At 36.0% G+C, this 18,532-nt stretch overlaps 1 protein-coding gene across 2 annotated transcripts in view; it reads right to left on the bottom strand.

Moving 5' to 3' along the window:
- Window positions 1-18,013, bottom strand: part of LOC125279979 (gastrula zinc finger protein XlCGF57.1-like) — a 34,655-nt gene extending 16,642 nt beyond the window's left edge. The window contains exons 1-2 of one of the 2 annotated variants that reach the window (XM_048210228.1): window positions 16,361-16,682; window positions 8,771-11,029 (exon numbers count right to left, since the gene is read on the bottom strand). In XM_048210228.1, coding sequence (XP_048066185.1) covers window positions 9,174-11,029; window positions 16,361-16,439 — 1,935 coding nt within the window. In that variant the 5' untranslated portion in view covers window positions 16,440-16,682 and the 3' untranslated portion in view covers window positions 8,771-9,173. Of the gene's footprint in view, window positions 1-8,770; window positions 11,030-16,360 lie in introns of those variants that run through there. The other variant, XM_048210235.1, reaches the window with a different exon arrangement.
- Between the last annotated feature and the right edge of the window lie 519 nt (window positions 18,014-18,532).

Raw genomic sequence — 18,532 nt, 5'->3', positions numbered from 1 at the left:
TGCTTCGTCCTCGCCGTGGTGTCAACTCACACCAGAAGCATTTCAGAAGCAAAGCGGTTGGATTCACAAGACCGCGAGATTTGCCTGTCTGATGTTTTTTCCGTTTTTTTTTTTTTTTTTTTTTTAATGGCTAAATGGTTATATTTTGTCCGGTTTGATTGTGTTTATTGCTATGCCATTCTTTTTTTTGTTGTAGCCTACAGGCAAAGTTAGTGCACTTAAAAGTTCAGTTATGGACAACAAGAACAAAGAAATTTCAAATTTTTCACATCTGTTGTCGTCAGTTTCTGGCCTCCTAGTGATGTGAAATATGAGTGGGAGTTTACACGGGGTGATTATTTTGAGTTTATTTTGTATTTGAGCTGCGCGTCTTGGATGCGGCGTCTCTCAAAGATAGGCGAGGCGCCTATCTTTAACGAAACAGCATGGCAGGCCACTTCTGGGATGCTTCTAAAACGCACCACGGCGCGGCTGGTGTAAACACAAGCATTGACTAGAGTGGCCGCGGATCAGCTCCGGTAGCAACGTCACAGCCGTAATGCGCCACAGACGTGTGCAGTGTAAATGAAGCCTCAGACATTGTCATGCTGATGCCGCTCGCCATAGTGTCAACACCCAGATGCAGCATGGAAGTGACACTGTACTCCCTGTTTAGCTAGGGTTTATGAGAGTTTGATCTCAGTGGAGCAAAACATTTAGTTTTTGAGTCTTTTTCTCTCTTTGTTTATTATGTTTGTGATTCCACTAAATCCAGCTGATTTTCCTTTGCCACACTCGTACAAGCCTCTTGATCTTGATTCAGTAGATGATTCTTTTCATGTAACTCCACTGTGTTCTGCTTCTAGTCTGATCCACTGGCTGAAGTTTCATCAGAACATGCTGCATTCTGGGTTTAGAATAAGACATTAGCCCCTTTTACACATACAGTCCTCATTGGTAAATTTCCAGTATGAGATCATGTGTGAACAGGACCTTTTCAAAAATACCAGTAAATTGGTTCTGGCAATTAGTATTAATTACCTGTTTGATTTTAAACCTAAAATACTATGCGGAGGAAGCAAGATAATTGAATATTTATATGACTGTGTGGTGAACCTATGAACCTAACTCATATTTAAGAAACTATCGCTTTGTGTTGCTGGCCAGATAAAATGACAGAGATAAGTAATTTTGGCTGTATTATTTGTGTTCCCTTACAGAAATTGCTCTTGAAATTTTATGTTTGTTGTCCCTCCAACCATTAGATGAAATTTAAGCCTATGGATGTAGCTTAAATAAGATACAAACCTGACATGACAGCAGACATGTTTTGATGACATGTTTTCCCTGTGTGTTCAGAGAAAGGGGAAGAAAAGAGATTTACAGGGTTATTAAGATGCTGATCAGATTCAACAAAAGTAAAATTAAAAAAGTAAAATTTCATCCCAAAATGTCCGCAAATCTCCCATGTGGTCAAGTTTCTCAACTAGCATACATGCATTCAATCTGAAATTTAATTTTCTTTGTATTAATAATGTAAAAAAAAATAATAAAAAACACTTTCACCTATCTATTTTGACGGACCCTGCCTAACATGAAAAAGCAACAAATAAACAATGTAAAAAAAAAATGTACATAGTTGCCTGCTTTTGTTCTTGGTGGCTATAATGTCTCAAATTATGTCACTTAGGCTTTGTGATGTTATTTAAAGGAACAGTGCATTATTTATAGATAAAACAAGTTAGCGTGACAGGGTGGTAAGTCAAACTGAGGGACGCACACAAATCATAAAATATTTACAAAAAAATAAGGTTTATTGTGAATAAATATATCTTGTGTAAACAGGGACACACATATAATCCTGAAAATAGTATATGTTTGAAAAAAATATATAACTTGGTGATATTTTAGATGCAAATGTCATGTTGGTTAACACGGACATGTGAAATTGGCTATGTAACCATGAAAAATTATTAAAAATAGTATGCTAATCTTAAAAAAAAAACATTTGATCATATATCATGTTAAAAAGAACACTTGAATTAATAACTTTAAGCTTTGGAAACAGACTTTGGGACATTTTTTTGTGCTTTATGCATCTGATCAAATGTTGCAGACCCAAATGGCACCCGTTTCATAGAATGACTCATAGCTTAGCATAGTTCATTGAATCTGATTAGACTGTTAGCATCTCAAAAATGACCAAACAGTTTTGATATTTTTCCTATTTTTAACTTGATCTTCTGTAGTTACATGTACTAAGTGTACTAAGACCGACGAAAAATGAAAAGATGTGATTTTAGGAACTATACTCTTGGAGCATTCAAGTCCTCCTGGGAAGTTCGTATTTATGAGGTGGGAAGTTGTGTTTACAGCGGCAGGTGCGTTCAAGTCACTTTTGTCAGAGTAAGAACAGCCAGAGAAACACTAAAACAGTCAAGAGTCAAACTGCCTAACTGAAGTAAGCACTGACCTCGATCACGGTGGCATCAAACCAAACTTATTGTCAACCAATCATAAACATCTAAACCTCAATAACAACTTTTGTAGATGTATGTCAGAAATAAAGTCAATCTGGTTAGTAATAAGTCAAGCTGGTAATGCTGTTTGTGGAGATGTTTAATCAGATCTTCAGAGATTTAATGTCTTTTATCTTTAGTTGATTACATCAAAGGCTGTGGCTGAAGTTGTAGTTCTTGTTGTTCCTCTGTTCTTCTGTGATTCTGCTCGTTATCACATAATTATCTCATTAACTCTAGCATGTTTCTGTGTTACATTTAACAGCCTGTAGTGTGCACACTGAGCAGTGTTCATTTCATCTGGGCTAACCCATGTGGGGCCTCCATGGAAACTGTCTGGGCCCCAGTTAGACAGCCCAGGTGACACTCATCTGGGCCCCACATAGCTGTGCTGGCTCGGTAGTGGCAAGAAAATTGAAAAATTTGAGAAAATCCTCTGCAATAATTGATCATATCATCAATTGCTCAACATCATATTCATCAAAGTCACAAGTAGACAAACACAGTTAACATAATAACATACAAAAATATATAATAATATATAATAAAAAATATATAATGTTTTGAAAAAAGTAAGTGAAAGGTTTAGAGTGGGCAGTTTAACTGCAAGACAAACAAGACTGTTCAATAAAGAAAATTATTGTTTGTGTTGTAGTGGGTCACATTGTGTTTCATCTTTGATGACTTTGATGAAGATCAGAGGACAATTTAATGCAGAAAACCAAGTCAAAAATTCAATTAAATTCATTTATTTGTATAGCGCTTTTTACAATACATATTGTTTCAAAACAGCTTTGCAGAGAATGCAATGCAGAGAATGCAGTTAGCTAATAATGTAATAATTTAGGCAATTAATTTACAAATCACTGTTAGCAGTAAATACATTAAATACGCCCCTGCGTTGCAGTTACATAACGTATTTTGGGTGGCTGTGCAAACAGGGGGTCACAGACCAGCATAATATCATTGCATCTGGTTTCCTATATTTGGAAATGTATTATGTAATACATCGCATTAAATTTTGCAGTATTCACATATTTTTGTTCCGTAAGGGCTAACCAACAAGCCTCTGAAAGACTGGACGGACAGTCTTTCATGATGCAGCATTTCGTTTGAGAAGCGCCTTACATAATGTTTTTGATCGATTTGTGGGACTGCGCCTTCCAGCGTAAACACAATGAAAACAAGTGCGTTTGTAGGATTATTATCATTTCCTTTAACAATAATAGAATAATAATAATAACAATAAGTAATTGAATATAGAACTAAATGAATTCTGTTGTTTATAATAAATTTTTTCAAAGATATGGCAGCTGTTCTACCCTGTATCGGTCTCCTCTGAATAGCTAGCTGTAGCATAAATAGATACTTACCATCAGCGATCATCAGCAGTACTCACATTAAAACACAGATCGGCATCATCATAATATGCAAATTAAAGAAAACGATAATATCAATAGCCAGAAATGGCTATTGATATTCTGAATGAACTAAGTGTCGGGGTCATCAGTGTTGAGATTATACTATAAGCAAAGTCTGATACACAAAGATCTGTACATGATATTGCGCAGCAGAGCAGGTGGGCACGTAACACTGACAAACATTTGGCTTGCACTGCTCCTTCGTGGCACCTTAAGCAGCAGCTTCATTCCATCATTATATACATTGAGTTTCTACATGCAGCTCTTATAATGCCACCACAAATAGGCAGTATACATGGGTACAGTATGTTCTAAAAAGTGTAGTCTTCTCAAATTCTGAGCACATAAATTTAAGAATCAACATGTTAGCTTGTACATACATCATACAACACTGTCTGTAAATGTCCCTGTCATCATTTATATAACGTCACAAGTATTTAACCTCATCACATACTTTAAGGACAATGCTTCCCTGTCTAACTCAATTACATACGTTGAATGGAGCAGACAGAGAGTTACCCTATTTTACACATTAACTAATGAGCATACCAAAAAGCCAGAATTCTCACAAGAGATTAGGAACTCCTCTGTTGTGTAACTTTTAAAATAATTTTTCATGATTTACACAGTCAAATGCTTTAGAGGCATCAATAAAACACAAATATTGTGGAATTATGCCTGTTATACAAAGCTAAAATCTCCTTTAAAGCAAAAACAGACATATCTGTGCCAGGTTGTCAGCGGTCAGGACAAACAATGACACTCAAAACTGTCCTTGTTATGTCCCATTCAAAATAAACAAAGAAAAAAGAAAAAAAAAGAAAAAAGGGCTTGACGTGTTTGATGTTAAATTGGAAACCAACCCCAGATGACAGATCACCACAGATATAAAAAAAGATCCACAAATTATTTATTGAAGTGGAATAAAAATAATTAAATGAAGGAGCAATAGCTTCTGGGTGTCCCAAGGCCAAAACAACAAACAAAATAACTTACAAATAAAACGTACATAATATTAAAAACAAAAATACAATAAACTTCCCCAAATCCCTAAATAAACAAATCTCAAAAAAGGTCAAAATAAATGGCAAGACACCCCTAAAGCACAGGCAGTAATTTAATTAAATCACTTCACAACAACAACAATAGTTGGTTTGGAATCGGTCGACTGGAGAAGGTATTCAGAGCTCTTCATGCCAGAAAGCCAACGCCAGAGTGAGCTTGCCATTTTACAAAAGTGCCGCCCATTTAAGACGAAGCAGAAGGTTCTGCCAATCACGTCTCTCTTCAGCAACCAATTCCTGCACAGACATATAGAACAACACTCCACACAGAAAACACAGATGACGAATATCCTAACACCCCCACCCACAAAACACACCCACAATATAATTGATTTTTAGACAAAACTAAAAGAATGAAAATAAGGCATCTGCTAATACATTATACTTGCTTTAATAATTAATTGATTTGCATTCATTGATTTGCATTGCGCATACGAGATCAGAATACTAGTGGATTGTGATCAGTAAAGACAAGCACAGGATTTAACCTTGATCCCACATACACTTCAAAATGTTGTAAGGCAAAGGCTTCTTTTTCGATAGCAATATCGAATGTTGTTTCAAGAACTTTTTTGAGAAGTACGCTACAGGATGCTCAACACTGTGAATATCATAATATCAGAACTTCTCCAACTCCAGTAGCACTAGCATAAACATTAAGTTTAAAAGAACATGAGTAATCCGGTGCAGATAACACTGGGGCGCAACACAATAAACTTTTTGCAGCTTCGAATGCATGTTGACGATCATCAGACCATAGTTCAACCTGCTTTCCCAAAATACATAACGGTTGCCATGGCAATTTCACACTTGTGGAAAGTGTCAAAATGTTCTTTCCAGCTAGACGAATACACCACTGTCACAGATTCAGTTGTGACATCCAACCAGCCATCCACACCAGATCCACCCACTCGTTCACAATCACCGAAGTTCAAAACACCTGCATCATCAAGTCACCCTTTATAAGCTCTCTCACCTGACTCACCAAGATTACTTACCTGTTAACTACCTGCTTTCCTGTACCTGTCCCCGTCTTCGGCATGTCTCCTGCATTCTTGCAAATAAAGACTGTTTGTTTTGTACTCACGTTGTCTGCCTTCGTCTGTTCAAGACAACCACAATGTCGTCCAAGTAAGCTTTTGTAGCGAATTAGCTCAAATGGTAAAATATAATATACAGTATTATTAAACATCAACGGTGTAATACGGTACTTTGACATGGTAAAAATTACAGTAAAATGCTGTATTCAGTTTTACTGTTGACCGGAATACAGCAACTACTGGATAATTGTCGCCAGTAAGTTACTGTTAATTGACAGGAACTTTTTTTTTTTTACAGAGCATCATCATAATTCTTATTGAAATGAACAAGTATTTATGTTGGTGCTTCAAATCTAGAGACAAGCTGCTTTCAATTTCTTTAGGAAAGCAATGTTTAAAATCTTCTCAAACCAGGTAATAAAATCTGAGTAACACAAAATGTATCACAGTAATAGCCACATCCAAAACCGATTAAACCAACCACAGTCGTGTTTGCTGTTTGTGTTTGCTGAGACCTACATTATGACAAAAGCAATGTAGCAATCTGGTTTAACCACTTGCATATGAGAAACACAATGAATGAAAACTAAAGAAAATCTTAACAAGTATGTTTAAATAAGAGCAATAAATCAGAATAAGAGCTGTGGATAGAAATCTCATCGTCATCTATTAATTAAATCTGTTGCCTGATCATAAACCTTCTTTGTCCAGTGATATTCCTCTGACCCTTTCTCTTTTGTAATGTCACTCAGCATATCTCTCTTTCTACAGTTTTCCCCCCTCTTTCTCACTCTCTAGCTGCGTTCCATTCAAAAGGGTCCCTACACAGTGTGCTCCTCCCTACTCCCTGAGCACGGTATATCAGTTTAAGTAGAAAATCTCTCATTTGGAACAACCTGCTAACATCATCAAAGAAATTCAACAACAGTGTCGCAAATTGATATTTATAAATAGATATTGTAATTTACTTTCAAATTTAAAGTATATAAAATACATATACAAAACGCACATTATGTATCTAATGTAATATAATTAAAACTTATGTTTATTATATATCTGTATGACTATTGCAGCTATTAATTGCAATGTGTCCTTAATCCATAGTCTGGGTTTCATCCAAGCGTGCCACACGAGTCCTGAAAAGTCAAAGCGCCTCGATTTCCCCCAGGTAGCTGAATGCAGTATAGGTCATAAACTCCGCCCACTCCATGTAATGTAATGGGATGTGAGACAAACTAAATCAAATTACATGTCAATTTTTTTTTTTTCCAAAGATGGTTTCTGTCAATTTAAGCCATTTTATCATGCTGATGTTAGCTCACGTGTTCGTTCTTTAAATAAATGATTTTATATTTACTTAAAAATATAATTACAATATACTTAAAATATTTAAGTTTGGTTGCATTACTTATAAAATATAAGTATATTCTACTAATTTGTGGGTGTATTTGAATGTGTTAATAAATGTAAGTTAAATGCACTTAAATTATGAAGTTTTTCTCCTGGCCACGCCTCCTTCACACTGGTTTGCGGCAGGTAATGACGCCATTTTGTCGTGGTGTGTATGAATTCAAGGAGCTGTTGATGAGCAGTTGGAACATTTGTTTTGGCTGTTCTACAGACATTTTTTCCTAACATTTACCTTTTTATAGTTTTTCACCAAAGGAGAAAATCACAATTTTTAAGTTACCATCATCGAGGGTCAGGGTTTGTTTTAGTTGAGCTCTTGACCCTTGACTTCTTAATATTAGATTTTGTTTGGGCAGTTTTAACTGCATTAAAACCAACCAGACAAGCAAAGTTAAAAGATGATCAGATCATGTTGGTTATGTTTTCACATAATCATTATTTGATCTGAATCACTGAACTCATTTAGATTACATTATTGATTACAACAGCACTGTGATTCTACAGCGGAGGATCAACTTCTACAATACAATTTTTTTTTTTTAAATTGTCCTTATCACAAAAAAATATATAAGTATATATAATTTAGGCACAAACAGACATCAAGAATCAGCCTGTGAATCTCAATGACGGTGACAAGCAACATATTCTGATAAACAGATCAACTCTGAACATTAGAAAACAAGCTACTAAAAAGTCACAGAAAAACAGCAAAATTTAGATAGTGAGAATAAAGAAAATTACTAAGATAATTCAGCTCATAATTTATTCATGCAGCAATGCATGATGGGAGGCATGGATGAATTTTGATTGGTGGCAAGTTAACTTGCTTAGTACACTGAACTTAAATATACTAGTTGTAATAACTACAAAGTAATTAATATTACAAAACATTTTAAGTTAAATGAACTCGAATTATTAAGTTCACATTACTTAATCATTACTTAATTTTTTTAGGGCAACCAGTTTCCTCAAATTTTTTAAGTAAATTCAACTTATCCGGGCTAACAGTGTAAAAATACGGGTTTTGACGTCATGATTGACAGCTTCTCTGAGCGAAGTAGTCACTGAAGCACCAACAGACTTTTTTTCTGGATCTTTGGGAGGAGACTGGAGCTTTAACCTTATTTTCTGCATTTCATCATGATTTGTTCAGTGCCATATTGGGACATTGGCGGCTTTACTTACTACAATGGACGAGAGTAAAGGTGCATCATTCATCTTTTCTTTTTTTTTTATAGTCTATGGTCTCATCTCATGTGATTCTTTTCCACGAGCAGCTGCATAGTAAACACTTCTGAGGTAAATAAAGTAAAATAAAAAATGACAAGAGTCTCAGCTGCTTCTCAACCCTTTTATTTTATCATGCCTATTCATACAATAGAATGTGCAAATATAATTGTCATCATAGTTCATAATTACTTTAGTTTGTATAAAAGCAAATTATGAATACTTAAAATGCATTCATAAATTCCAGAGCTGTTTAAAAACTCTTTCAACGGCTCTTTTCCATCGTTTGTTCTGACTGGTGACAAAGCGCAGTTTATTTTCTGTGAAGTGATATATTGATGTTCTCTCATTCCCTATGCCATTCCCAGTGCCCTTCGAACTGAACGTTCGCTCCCTACCGATTGAAATCACACCTAAGATTGCAAAATACCCTGTGAAGTCCATTTGCAGTCCACTTATGGTCGAATGGATCAAACCTTCTCTGTCCTCCCCCATCATGAGTGGACACGCCCCCTACTGCTGATTGGCTACAAGTGTGTTGTGCTGCTCGGTCTGATCCACTTTCAACAGTGTTCCTCCGAAATCGCTTACTGCTCCTTTAAACTGCATTACTGCAGGGTGAGAATGGCGAAGATGAGCTCTGAGACTCGTGTTCCATTTAAATCTCTTCTCACACAGATGACATGTGTAACGCATCTCTTCAGTGTGAATTCTCATGTGACTATTAAATCCTTGTTTACCGTTGAAACTCTTTCCACAGTGAGAGCAGCTGAAAGACTTTTTTCCAGCATGAATTAACATGTGATTCTTAAGGCTTTCTTTACGCGTGAAAGTTTTTCCACACTGAGAGCAGGTGAAAGGCTTTTCTAAAGTGTGAGATACCAAATGAACATTAAGGTGTGCTATACATCTAAAACTCTTTCCACATTGAGAGCAGGTATAAGGCTTTACTCCAGCATGAATTAACAAGTGATTCTCAAGGCTTTTTTTCTGTGTGAAAGTGTTTCCACACTGAGAGCAGCTGAAAGGCTTTTCTAAAGTGTGTTTTACCAAATGATTCTTAAGGTGTGATTTACATCTAAAACTCTTTCCACACTGAGAGCAACTGAAAGGCTTTACTCCAGCATGAATTAACATGTGACTCTTAAGGCTTCCTTTCCGTGTGAAGGAGTTTCCACACTGAGAGCAGGTAAAAGGCTTTTCTGAAGCGTGAATTAGCAAATGATCCTTAAGGTGTGATTTCTGTGTAAAACCCTTGCCACACTGGGAGCAGACAATGGGTTTTATTCCAGTGTGAATTAACATGTGACTCTTAAGGCTTCCTTTACATGTGAAAGTTTTTCCACACTGAGAGCAGGTCAAAGACTCTATTGAAGTGTGAATTAGCAAATGATGATTCAGATGTTTTTTCTGTGTAAAACTCTTTCCACACTGAGAGCAGCTGAAAGGCCTTATTCCAGCATGAGTTAACATGTGATTCTTCAGGCTTCCTTTACGTGTGAAAGTTTTTCCACACTGAGGGCAGCTGAAAGGCTTTTCTGAAGTGTGAATTCGCACATGCTCATTAAGGTGTTTTTTTTGTGTAAAACACTTTCCACACTGAGAGCAGGTAAAAGGCTTTAATCCAGTGTGAATTTTCATGTGATTCTTAAGGATTCCTTTACGTGCAAAAGAGATTCCACAATGAGAGCAGCTGAAAGGCTTTTTTCCAGTATGAATTGACATGTGATTCATAAGGCTTTCTTTGCGTGTGAAAGTGTTTCCACACTGAGAGCAGGCAAAAGGCTTTTTTCCAGTATGAATTGACATGTGAGTCTTAAGGTTTTCTTTATATCTGAAAGAGTTTCCACACTGAGAGCAGGTGAAAGGCTTTATTCCAGTATGCAATCTCATGTGATTCCTAAAGACTCCTTTACGTGAAAAAGATTTTCCACACTTAGAGCAGGTGAAAGGCTGTTTTCCAGTATGCATTAACATGTGATTCTTAAGGCTGTCCTTACGTGTGAAAGTGTTTCCACACTGGGAGCAGGTAAAAGGCCTTTTTCCAGTATGAATTAACATGTGATTCTTAAGGCTGTCCTTGCGTGTGAAAGTGTTTCCACACTGGGAGCAGGTGAAAGGGTTTTTTTCTGTATGAATTATCATGTGATTCTTAAGGCTTCTTTTATGTTTAAAACTCTTTCCACACTGAGAGCAGGTGAAAGGTCTTGTGACTTCTGTTATTTGAATGCTGCTTTGTGAGCAACTGTTTTCAGTTTTGGAGCAACTCAATGGTTTTTCTTCAGCGGTGTCATCGTGAGCTTTCTGAAGCTGATATTTCTCCTCCACTTCATTCAGATCTTCTCTTTCCTCTTTCACTTCAATCAGGCCTAAAATGAAAACATTAAAATGATGAAAATCAGTTGGGACAAGTGAAAATAAATGGTAAATATAGCTGCAAGCAGCGATGACAGGCCCAAGCCTCAGAGCCACCACCACCCCAGTGGCTTAAGGAAACCTGTGCAATGCGGACAACATACAATCTTAATTTAATTTAAATCAAACAATGATTTTACATATGAGACTCTTCGCTACTTTCATCCCTTGCCATGGCAACACCACTCGAGATATCCTACAATTGTTTGCAATTTAGTATCTTCAGTGTCTTTATTTCATGTTGACTGGGTTTGATGCCAGTTGCATGAATCCACTACGAGGTGTAGTTAAAAACTCAAAGCCTGATTTTTCAAAAAAATCTAAATTCAAACTAAAATATCTGACATCCTGTTGGTCAGAGCTAATGACTGTAAATTAGAAAGTTGTTAGGTTGATGAGAACAATATATGTACAGAGTTTGGTGACTGTAGGGAAGACTAACACCCCCAACTTTTGTGAAAAGATGGCGCTAGGGCTGGGCGATATGGCTGAAAACTGTATCACAATATCAGTGTTTCATATTGATTGATATCGATAATTATTGATATTTTTTATGACCCATTTAAAATAAGGACCAGGAGAAAATATATTACATTTAAGCATTTTTATTTGAAACTTAACCTTCCTCTGATCATAATCCCCTCAGTTATTAAGGTAGAAATGTCAACAACCATGGAAAACTCAAATAATTAAAATGTAAACATAAGTCTAAAGTCACAATGAACTCTTAACAATTATCTCTTAACATTTAAGGTGCAAAATGAAAGAAAATGTAAGAAATGCTTAATAAAGTATAATAAAATAGTGCAAAGTGTTAAATATAAACATAGAGAAACCTGAGAATTTAGTGCAAGTTTAGTGCTAGGAGTTGGTTGAATACGGCTGTGCTCCAAAGGGTGAGCGTGGCTAAGATGGTACATCAAGTTTGTGGTATTACAAGTCTTGGTGGGGACGACGGTCTTGCATAATTTGCAGACGACATTGGTCAGACTACGGTCAGACTTATAATATCCAAAAACTGCCATACTGGCGAGCTGACTTTTCCTCTTTTATTTACAATTTCCGCGGCACTCATTTTCTGCTAATCAGTCGCCGGTTACTGAAGAGGAATCCAGCATACCAGCATGAGACAACGATATGGTGCAACCAAGAAGAATAAAAAATATCAAATGTTTTATCGAACATATTTTTTATTGATATCGATCACGTGTATATCGCGATACATATCGTTATTGTTTTATCGCCCAGCCCTAGAGCCCCTCCTCCCTGCCCATTTCTAAGGCTTTGCCCATGTATACTGTCCAACAACTTTTACATGTGTCAGGTTTCTTGCAATTTGAAGCATGGTAAGAGCTTCAAAAACACCCAATAATATTATAAAAGTTTGACGTGTTGCCATGGCAACAGTATTTAAGATATCAAGAATCCTTTCATGGGTCTACATCTGCCATGTCTTAACATTGTTCTGATGAAGTTTTAAGTAAATTGGGTAAAAATAAAAAGGTGATTTCAAAGCATTTTTAAAGTGACACTTCCTGTTGCCAGTTGGTGGTGCTATGACTTTGACTAACAAACACATCCATGTGATCGGCCTCCTACAATGAACACACATCTGAAGTTTCATCATAATCAATATATGCAGAAGTTAACACACTTCCTGTTTCGCTTTTTCAGAAGCTATAACAGTACGTTTCCCTTTTCTTGCCATAAATTTGTTTCAACACCATGGCCAAACCGTTTGAGATATCAAAAATCTGCTCACAATTTAACATTCCCAATGTCTTGACTTCATTTTGACTATTTGGATGAATTCCCTAGGAGGATTATACCAAATTTCAGAGCATGCATTTTCCAAACAACCCTAAATTGCCGACCTTCTGTTGAGCGTTGCTTTGGCCTTCGCCCTTTCAGGGCTTGGGCCCTAATAATCCTTAGGAAAGCAATAGGGCCTTCACCTTTCAGGGCTTGGGCCCTAATAATCCTTAGGAAAACAATAGGGCCTTCACCTTTCAGGGCTTGGGCCCTAATTAGGATACGTTGACATGAAAACAATGTAATAAAAACTAAATTTTTCTTTTGCATTTTTGAAAAGTTTAAGACAACAAAAGAATCCCTAAACAAAAATGACTAAAAATGCTATTATCATGCTAGTCCTGTAGTTTGGCGATGTCAACATGCTAGAAACACTGCTAATGCTAATCACTGATCCATCCATAGACTTTTAAGTATTTGCCCATTAAAATCCAAACAGCAACTTCCTAGGCTTCTTATATATATTAGGGGTGTAATAGTTCACAATATGAGCTCACTCTGTTGCTCTGGCTGAAAGGATAACAGTTCGAGAGATCGCTCAAACATCCTTGGACTGCAATCATCGCATAATTTAGAGGAAAATTAATAGAAATGCTCAGAAAAGTGACGTAAACATAGGGTATGTTATAAATATATTTCTAAATGTGTAAGCCTTTGGACTTAAAATCCTCAATAGAGTTGTTTTGTGCATTCTTGTGATCGTAAATAAACGGAAGCAGGTGCAACTGTATAGGTATGTGTTCTCTTTTTATGTCAATATAAATATCAGTTAGATTCAGCTTGACTGATGTGCACTCCTGACATTAATTAATTACTGTTACTGTAACATTTTTTATTGTAAAAGGCAACGACTGACGCTTTTGTATTACATTACAAAGAGCGGCTGTTATCAGCCCCACAGTGGAAAATGAGGCAGTAACCATACCAGCTGGCCCAAATCGGCACAGAATGGAAATGTAATGCAATGAGAACCATTCAGCCCGAAGGTGGAAAAGTCAGGAACCCTATAAATGCCTGCAGCATTAGCAACTTTTTCAAAATCGTGCCGAATGGTTCTTAAAGGATTAGTTCACTTTCAAATAAAATGTTCCTGATGATTTACTCACCCCCATGTCATCCAAGATGTCCATGTCCTTCTTTCTTCAGTTAAAAAAGAAATTAAGGTTTTTGATGAAAACATTCCAGGATTATTCTTCTTATAGTGGACTTCAATGGAGCCCAAACGGTTGAAGGTCAAAATTACAGTTTCAGTGCAGCTTCAAAGGGATGATCACCTTTTACGTGCTTACGCGTTCTGTATTCTTCAAAAAGCTTACGCTGTATGTCCTACGCCTTCCTTATTCAACTTACAGAACAAACGCGGCACCTGTTCCGTTTTATTCAGTAAGTAGAATAGGGAAGGTGTAGGACATACGGCGTAAGCTTTTTGAAGAATACGGAAAGTGGAAGCACGTACAAGGTGATAATTACATGACATGAACATCTTGGATGACATGGGGGTGAGTAAATTATTAGGAAAATCTTATTTAAAAAGTGGACTAATCTATTAATGTGTAAGAACCACTGTGGGGCTGATAACAGCCACTCTTAGTCGTTGTCTTGCTAAAGCAATGGTTTACTGATGATATGAGATGTAAATAATGTCCGCATTATGACCTCATTTATTATTAAGTTGTTTACATTGCTCTGCAAATAGAGCGCTTAGCCAGCAACAGAGAAACTGGTAGCCAACAGACAAGTGACCAATCCCCAGGAATGAAATAGTTATCATTTTAAAGCTTTTTAATGCATCTGGCCATTTTGAGCAACTCTTAATGACTGCTGAGTAGTTTCTCTAAACTGCAGGTGACATCTAGCTACAAAAAAATGAATAACATTTTTCAAAACGTCGCCCTTGATCAACATAAAGATGTCATTTGAAAGCATAGAATATGAACTTTAACTTTACTTTAACTCCTAAGTATTGCTGTGTTATCTGCTCATGGAGGCCATACAAAGTACTAGATGTAGTAGTTTTTGTTGTGGGGTGTGCTCATTTTTGCATCACCCTTATTTGGGTTTAACTTAGTAGGGATGGGCATTTTTTCAAAATATTGTAAAATGTCGCATGCCAGTAATTTCATTACCTTCAGATTACCATCTCACAACGTCTTCAGGACGATCTCCTAAAGCTAAAACATTCAAGCCCCCTACTTGTCGTGAATGCAGTGATGGACAGCTGTCTTTCCTCATTCAATGGTGTGTTTTGATTTCATGTGCTTTCTCAATATGTTGGTGATATTATGATGATAACCCGGTTTCATTCCTTTGATCAAAATTAATTCCATTTTGTAAGATCATTTTAATCCAAGTAATTCCAAAATTTGCGAGGCAGACGACAATATTATGTGACGATCAAATGAAATAAACTTGTTCCACAGCGCCACCCGGTGCATTTAGTTATAACTGCGAGTTTTAATGCTTAGGATTTATCATGGATTCACTGCATTTATGGCCAACAAAGTAACAGTAAAATTCAAATGTTGAGTATTTTGAGTATTTTTATTTTTTGAATATTAATTACAAGTTGAATATTTGAATATTCAACTATTTGTACACACCCCTATAACTTAGATTACACATTTTTTTATTAAATTATACAGTTTTATTATTAACCTTACTTCCATGTTACAAGTTAAACAGATGTTATATTAACTTAGTCTTGTCAACATTTTGGAAATTGTTTTTGTGTTAATTGAGACATTATTTAAAATGTTGCGTTTCAAAGGGGGTGTACTTATTTACACTGAACTGTACTGTAATTACAAGAACTGTCATTAATGATCTGTCCCTCATGGACAAAAAGGTTGTTGTTGTTTTTTCTGCACCAAACCAACTAATAAAATTTGTCGATCAGCCTCTTCTAGTCAACTACTTTTTACATTAGTTTGCAGTCCTAATATAGTCTAGACAATGTTTAATCTGGTCCACAGAGGAACAAAACTGGGTTGCTTTCAAGAGATATAATCCCCCAATCAGAGCTTCACATTTTCGCAATACGAAAATATCTTAAGTGTTTACTCATTTTTCTCAACCTGGCAACCATGTGAATACACTCTGTAGTTTTAAAATTATACATGTAAGACAAGTAATATTATTGAAAGCAGTAAAAATCGCTATTGTAGGTATAGCCTATTAATGTAATTATTAAAGTAAAACTTTTGTGCTTTTGTTTTTGTTTATTATTATTTTTAATTTATTTTCTGCTTTACAAGGCAGTAATTAGTTGTTTTTAGGTTTAGAATGTAATGTTTGTATTTTAACCTTTTTTTCCTAATAATGTACAGAACAAGCCCACATGGATACATTCACTATATTTTTTCATATGCTTTATATTACACATTGTCTGGAGGACAGCATTGGCCAGGGTTGCAATAACAATACTTAAACGTATCACAACAAGCATTAAAGATGAATGAAGAATAGACACCAACCTCCTTGTTCCTCGTGTTTTATTCTCCAGGGTTCTGGTTCACTCATGTCCTCCTCACTCTCCTCTTTAACAAACACCATCTTCACAGCAGCAGATCTCAGTTCAGTTGATACTCCTCCAGATATTCCTGCTCGCTTCTAACCTTATACCGTCTATGAGGATGGGATATTAAGTATTTATTGACCTAATTCAAAATGTATTTTCTACTATTTCTAACAGTTTACATTAAGTCAATACAACACAATACATCGCAACACCAGAAAACATGCTGAAAACTAATCTTCTTCCTCTGAGGTTTAATGGTGGTTGGCAAACAAGCGTGTTTTACCGCCACCCACTGGACAGGAGTGTGAAGTTTTGAAGGTATTACTTTCTAGCAAATGAGTAAAAGGGAACAATACAACCAAACTCTCCCTGTAATAATGATTCTACCCTTTTGTAAAGAGTTTCAGTTGTTATAACATGCCACTAATTCCAATACAACTTCAGCAAATGTCTTAAGTATCTTATTTTAACAGTGCTTAAGTATTTTACTCGTACTGAATGTAGGCTCAAAGATGTTTAAACGTGCTGTACAATTTCAAAGGGAGTAGATAAAACACAAAATACAAGGATAGAACTCATACAAAATAAACACAATAAGATAGGGGGAAAGAGATAATACCATTTAAACAAGAGAAAGATAATATAATAATAATAAACTTTTAATACAAACCTAATGGTTTTTACAAAGTAGCAAAGGCCTCATCAAACAACATCTTAAGACAAGTTTTAAATAAGTCTACTGAGGTAGACGATCTGATAGACATTGGTAAACTCTCCCGGCACTTAGAAGCAGCAACTGAGGAACCACAATCATTTTTAAGGAGCAGCTGATATTGGGATCTCTGTGAGCAACTAAAATTTATAAGCTCAGAAATATGTTTTGGTGTCAGTCAGAGCTTTAGAAGTAGGCCTATACAAAAGTACCTTGTACTTTATTCTAAAATGAACTGGTGTAAAGAGGCCAGAATAGGGGATATATGATCCCTCTTCCCAGATAGCACATGTACGTCGCAGAGATGTATGTGAAAAATCGTAGCATCTGGTAAACACTGCATTTGATTGACAGTTTTTAGTGGTTAATGAGCCGTCTTCCTTACCTCTATGACATCTATATATGATGAATCTTCAATATTTGAAATCCATCTTCCTGTGTTTGTCAGCACCTTGCTGCAGCATTTTGAACTCCCTGAAGACGTGACAGTGATGACTTACACCCAGATACAAAGCCTTGCATTAATGATAGTGAAAGATAAGACAGATTTGAATTTAGCGATATTTCGCAATTAAAATAAACTATTCTTCACAACTGAATTGATTTGTTTGTCAAACTTTAACTCTGTGCCAAAGATAAAAACCCAGATTCTTATGTATTCAGATTAGATGACAGAGGACATAGATTTGTTGCTATATTATTTGCACAGCTACTAGAGCCAAATATAATGAATTCTGTCTTTTTCTCATTTAACTGGAGAAAGTTATTATTCATCCAGCATTTTACATCTTTTAGACACTCAAAGAGTGATTTAACATCTCCAGACTTTAGGCAGATACATCTGAGTGTCATCAGCATAAAAGTGGTTCGAAATGCTATATTTCTTAAATAGAACCAAAATATAAATATATATAAAAATATTCAATGAAAATAGCACTCGTCCCAAAATGGAACCTTGAGCGACCCCACATGTGATAGAATCTATTGATGAGGAAAGTTCCAATTTGAACAGAAAAGGTTCTATTTTGAAGATAAGAAGCAAACCAGCTCAGAGCAGTTCCTTGGATGCCCACGTACTGTCTTAAACGTTCAAATGAAATGATCAATCATATCAAATGCTAAGATCTAGCAAAACTAAGGCAACACTGCTAGCAGAGTCAGTCTTTACTAAAAGGTTGTTAGCTATCCTAAAAAGAGCTGACTCTGTGCTATGACCTCATACAAAACCAGATTAGAATTGATCAATAACATCATTTTTAGTTAAAAATGAAGATTGTGAGATTTGTGAGAAAAGCAATCCCGTTTATTCTTTTAAATAAAAATAAAACTGGACACCTCAATATTGCAATACATCAAAGTCAACACAACAGCCTCTTAAATGTCTATAAACGCTCAAGCCTCAGTTAAGTGCTCAAA

Source organism: Megalobrama amblycephala, linkage group LG1 (genome assembly GCF_018812025.1).
Source record: "Megalobrama amblycephala isolate DHTTF-2021 linkage group LG1, ASM1881202v1, whole genome shotgun sequence".
NCBI classification, from domain to species: Eukaryota; Metazoa; Chordata; class Actinopteri; order Cypriniformes; family Xenocyprididae; genus Megalobrama; species Megalobrama amblycephala.
This window is presented reverse-complemented; position numbering and strand designations above follow the sequence as displayed.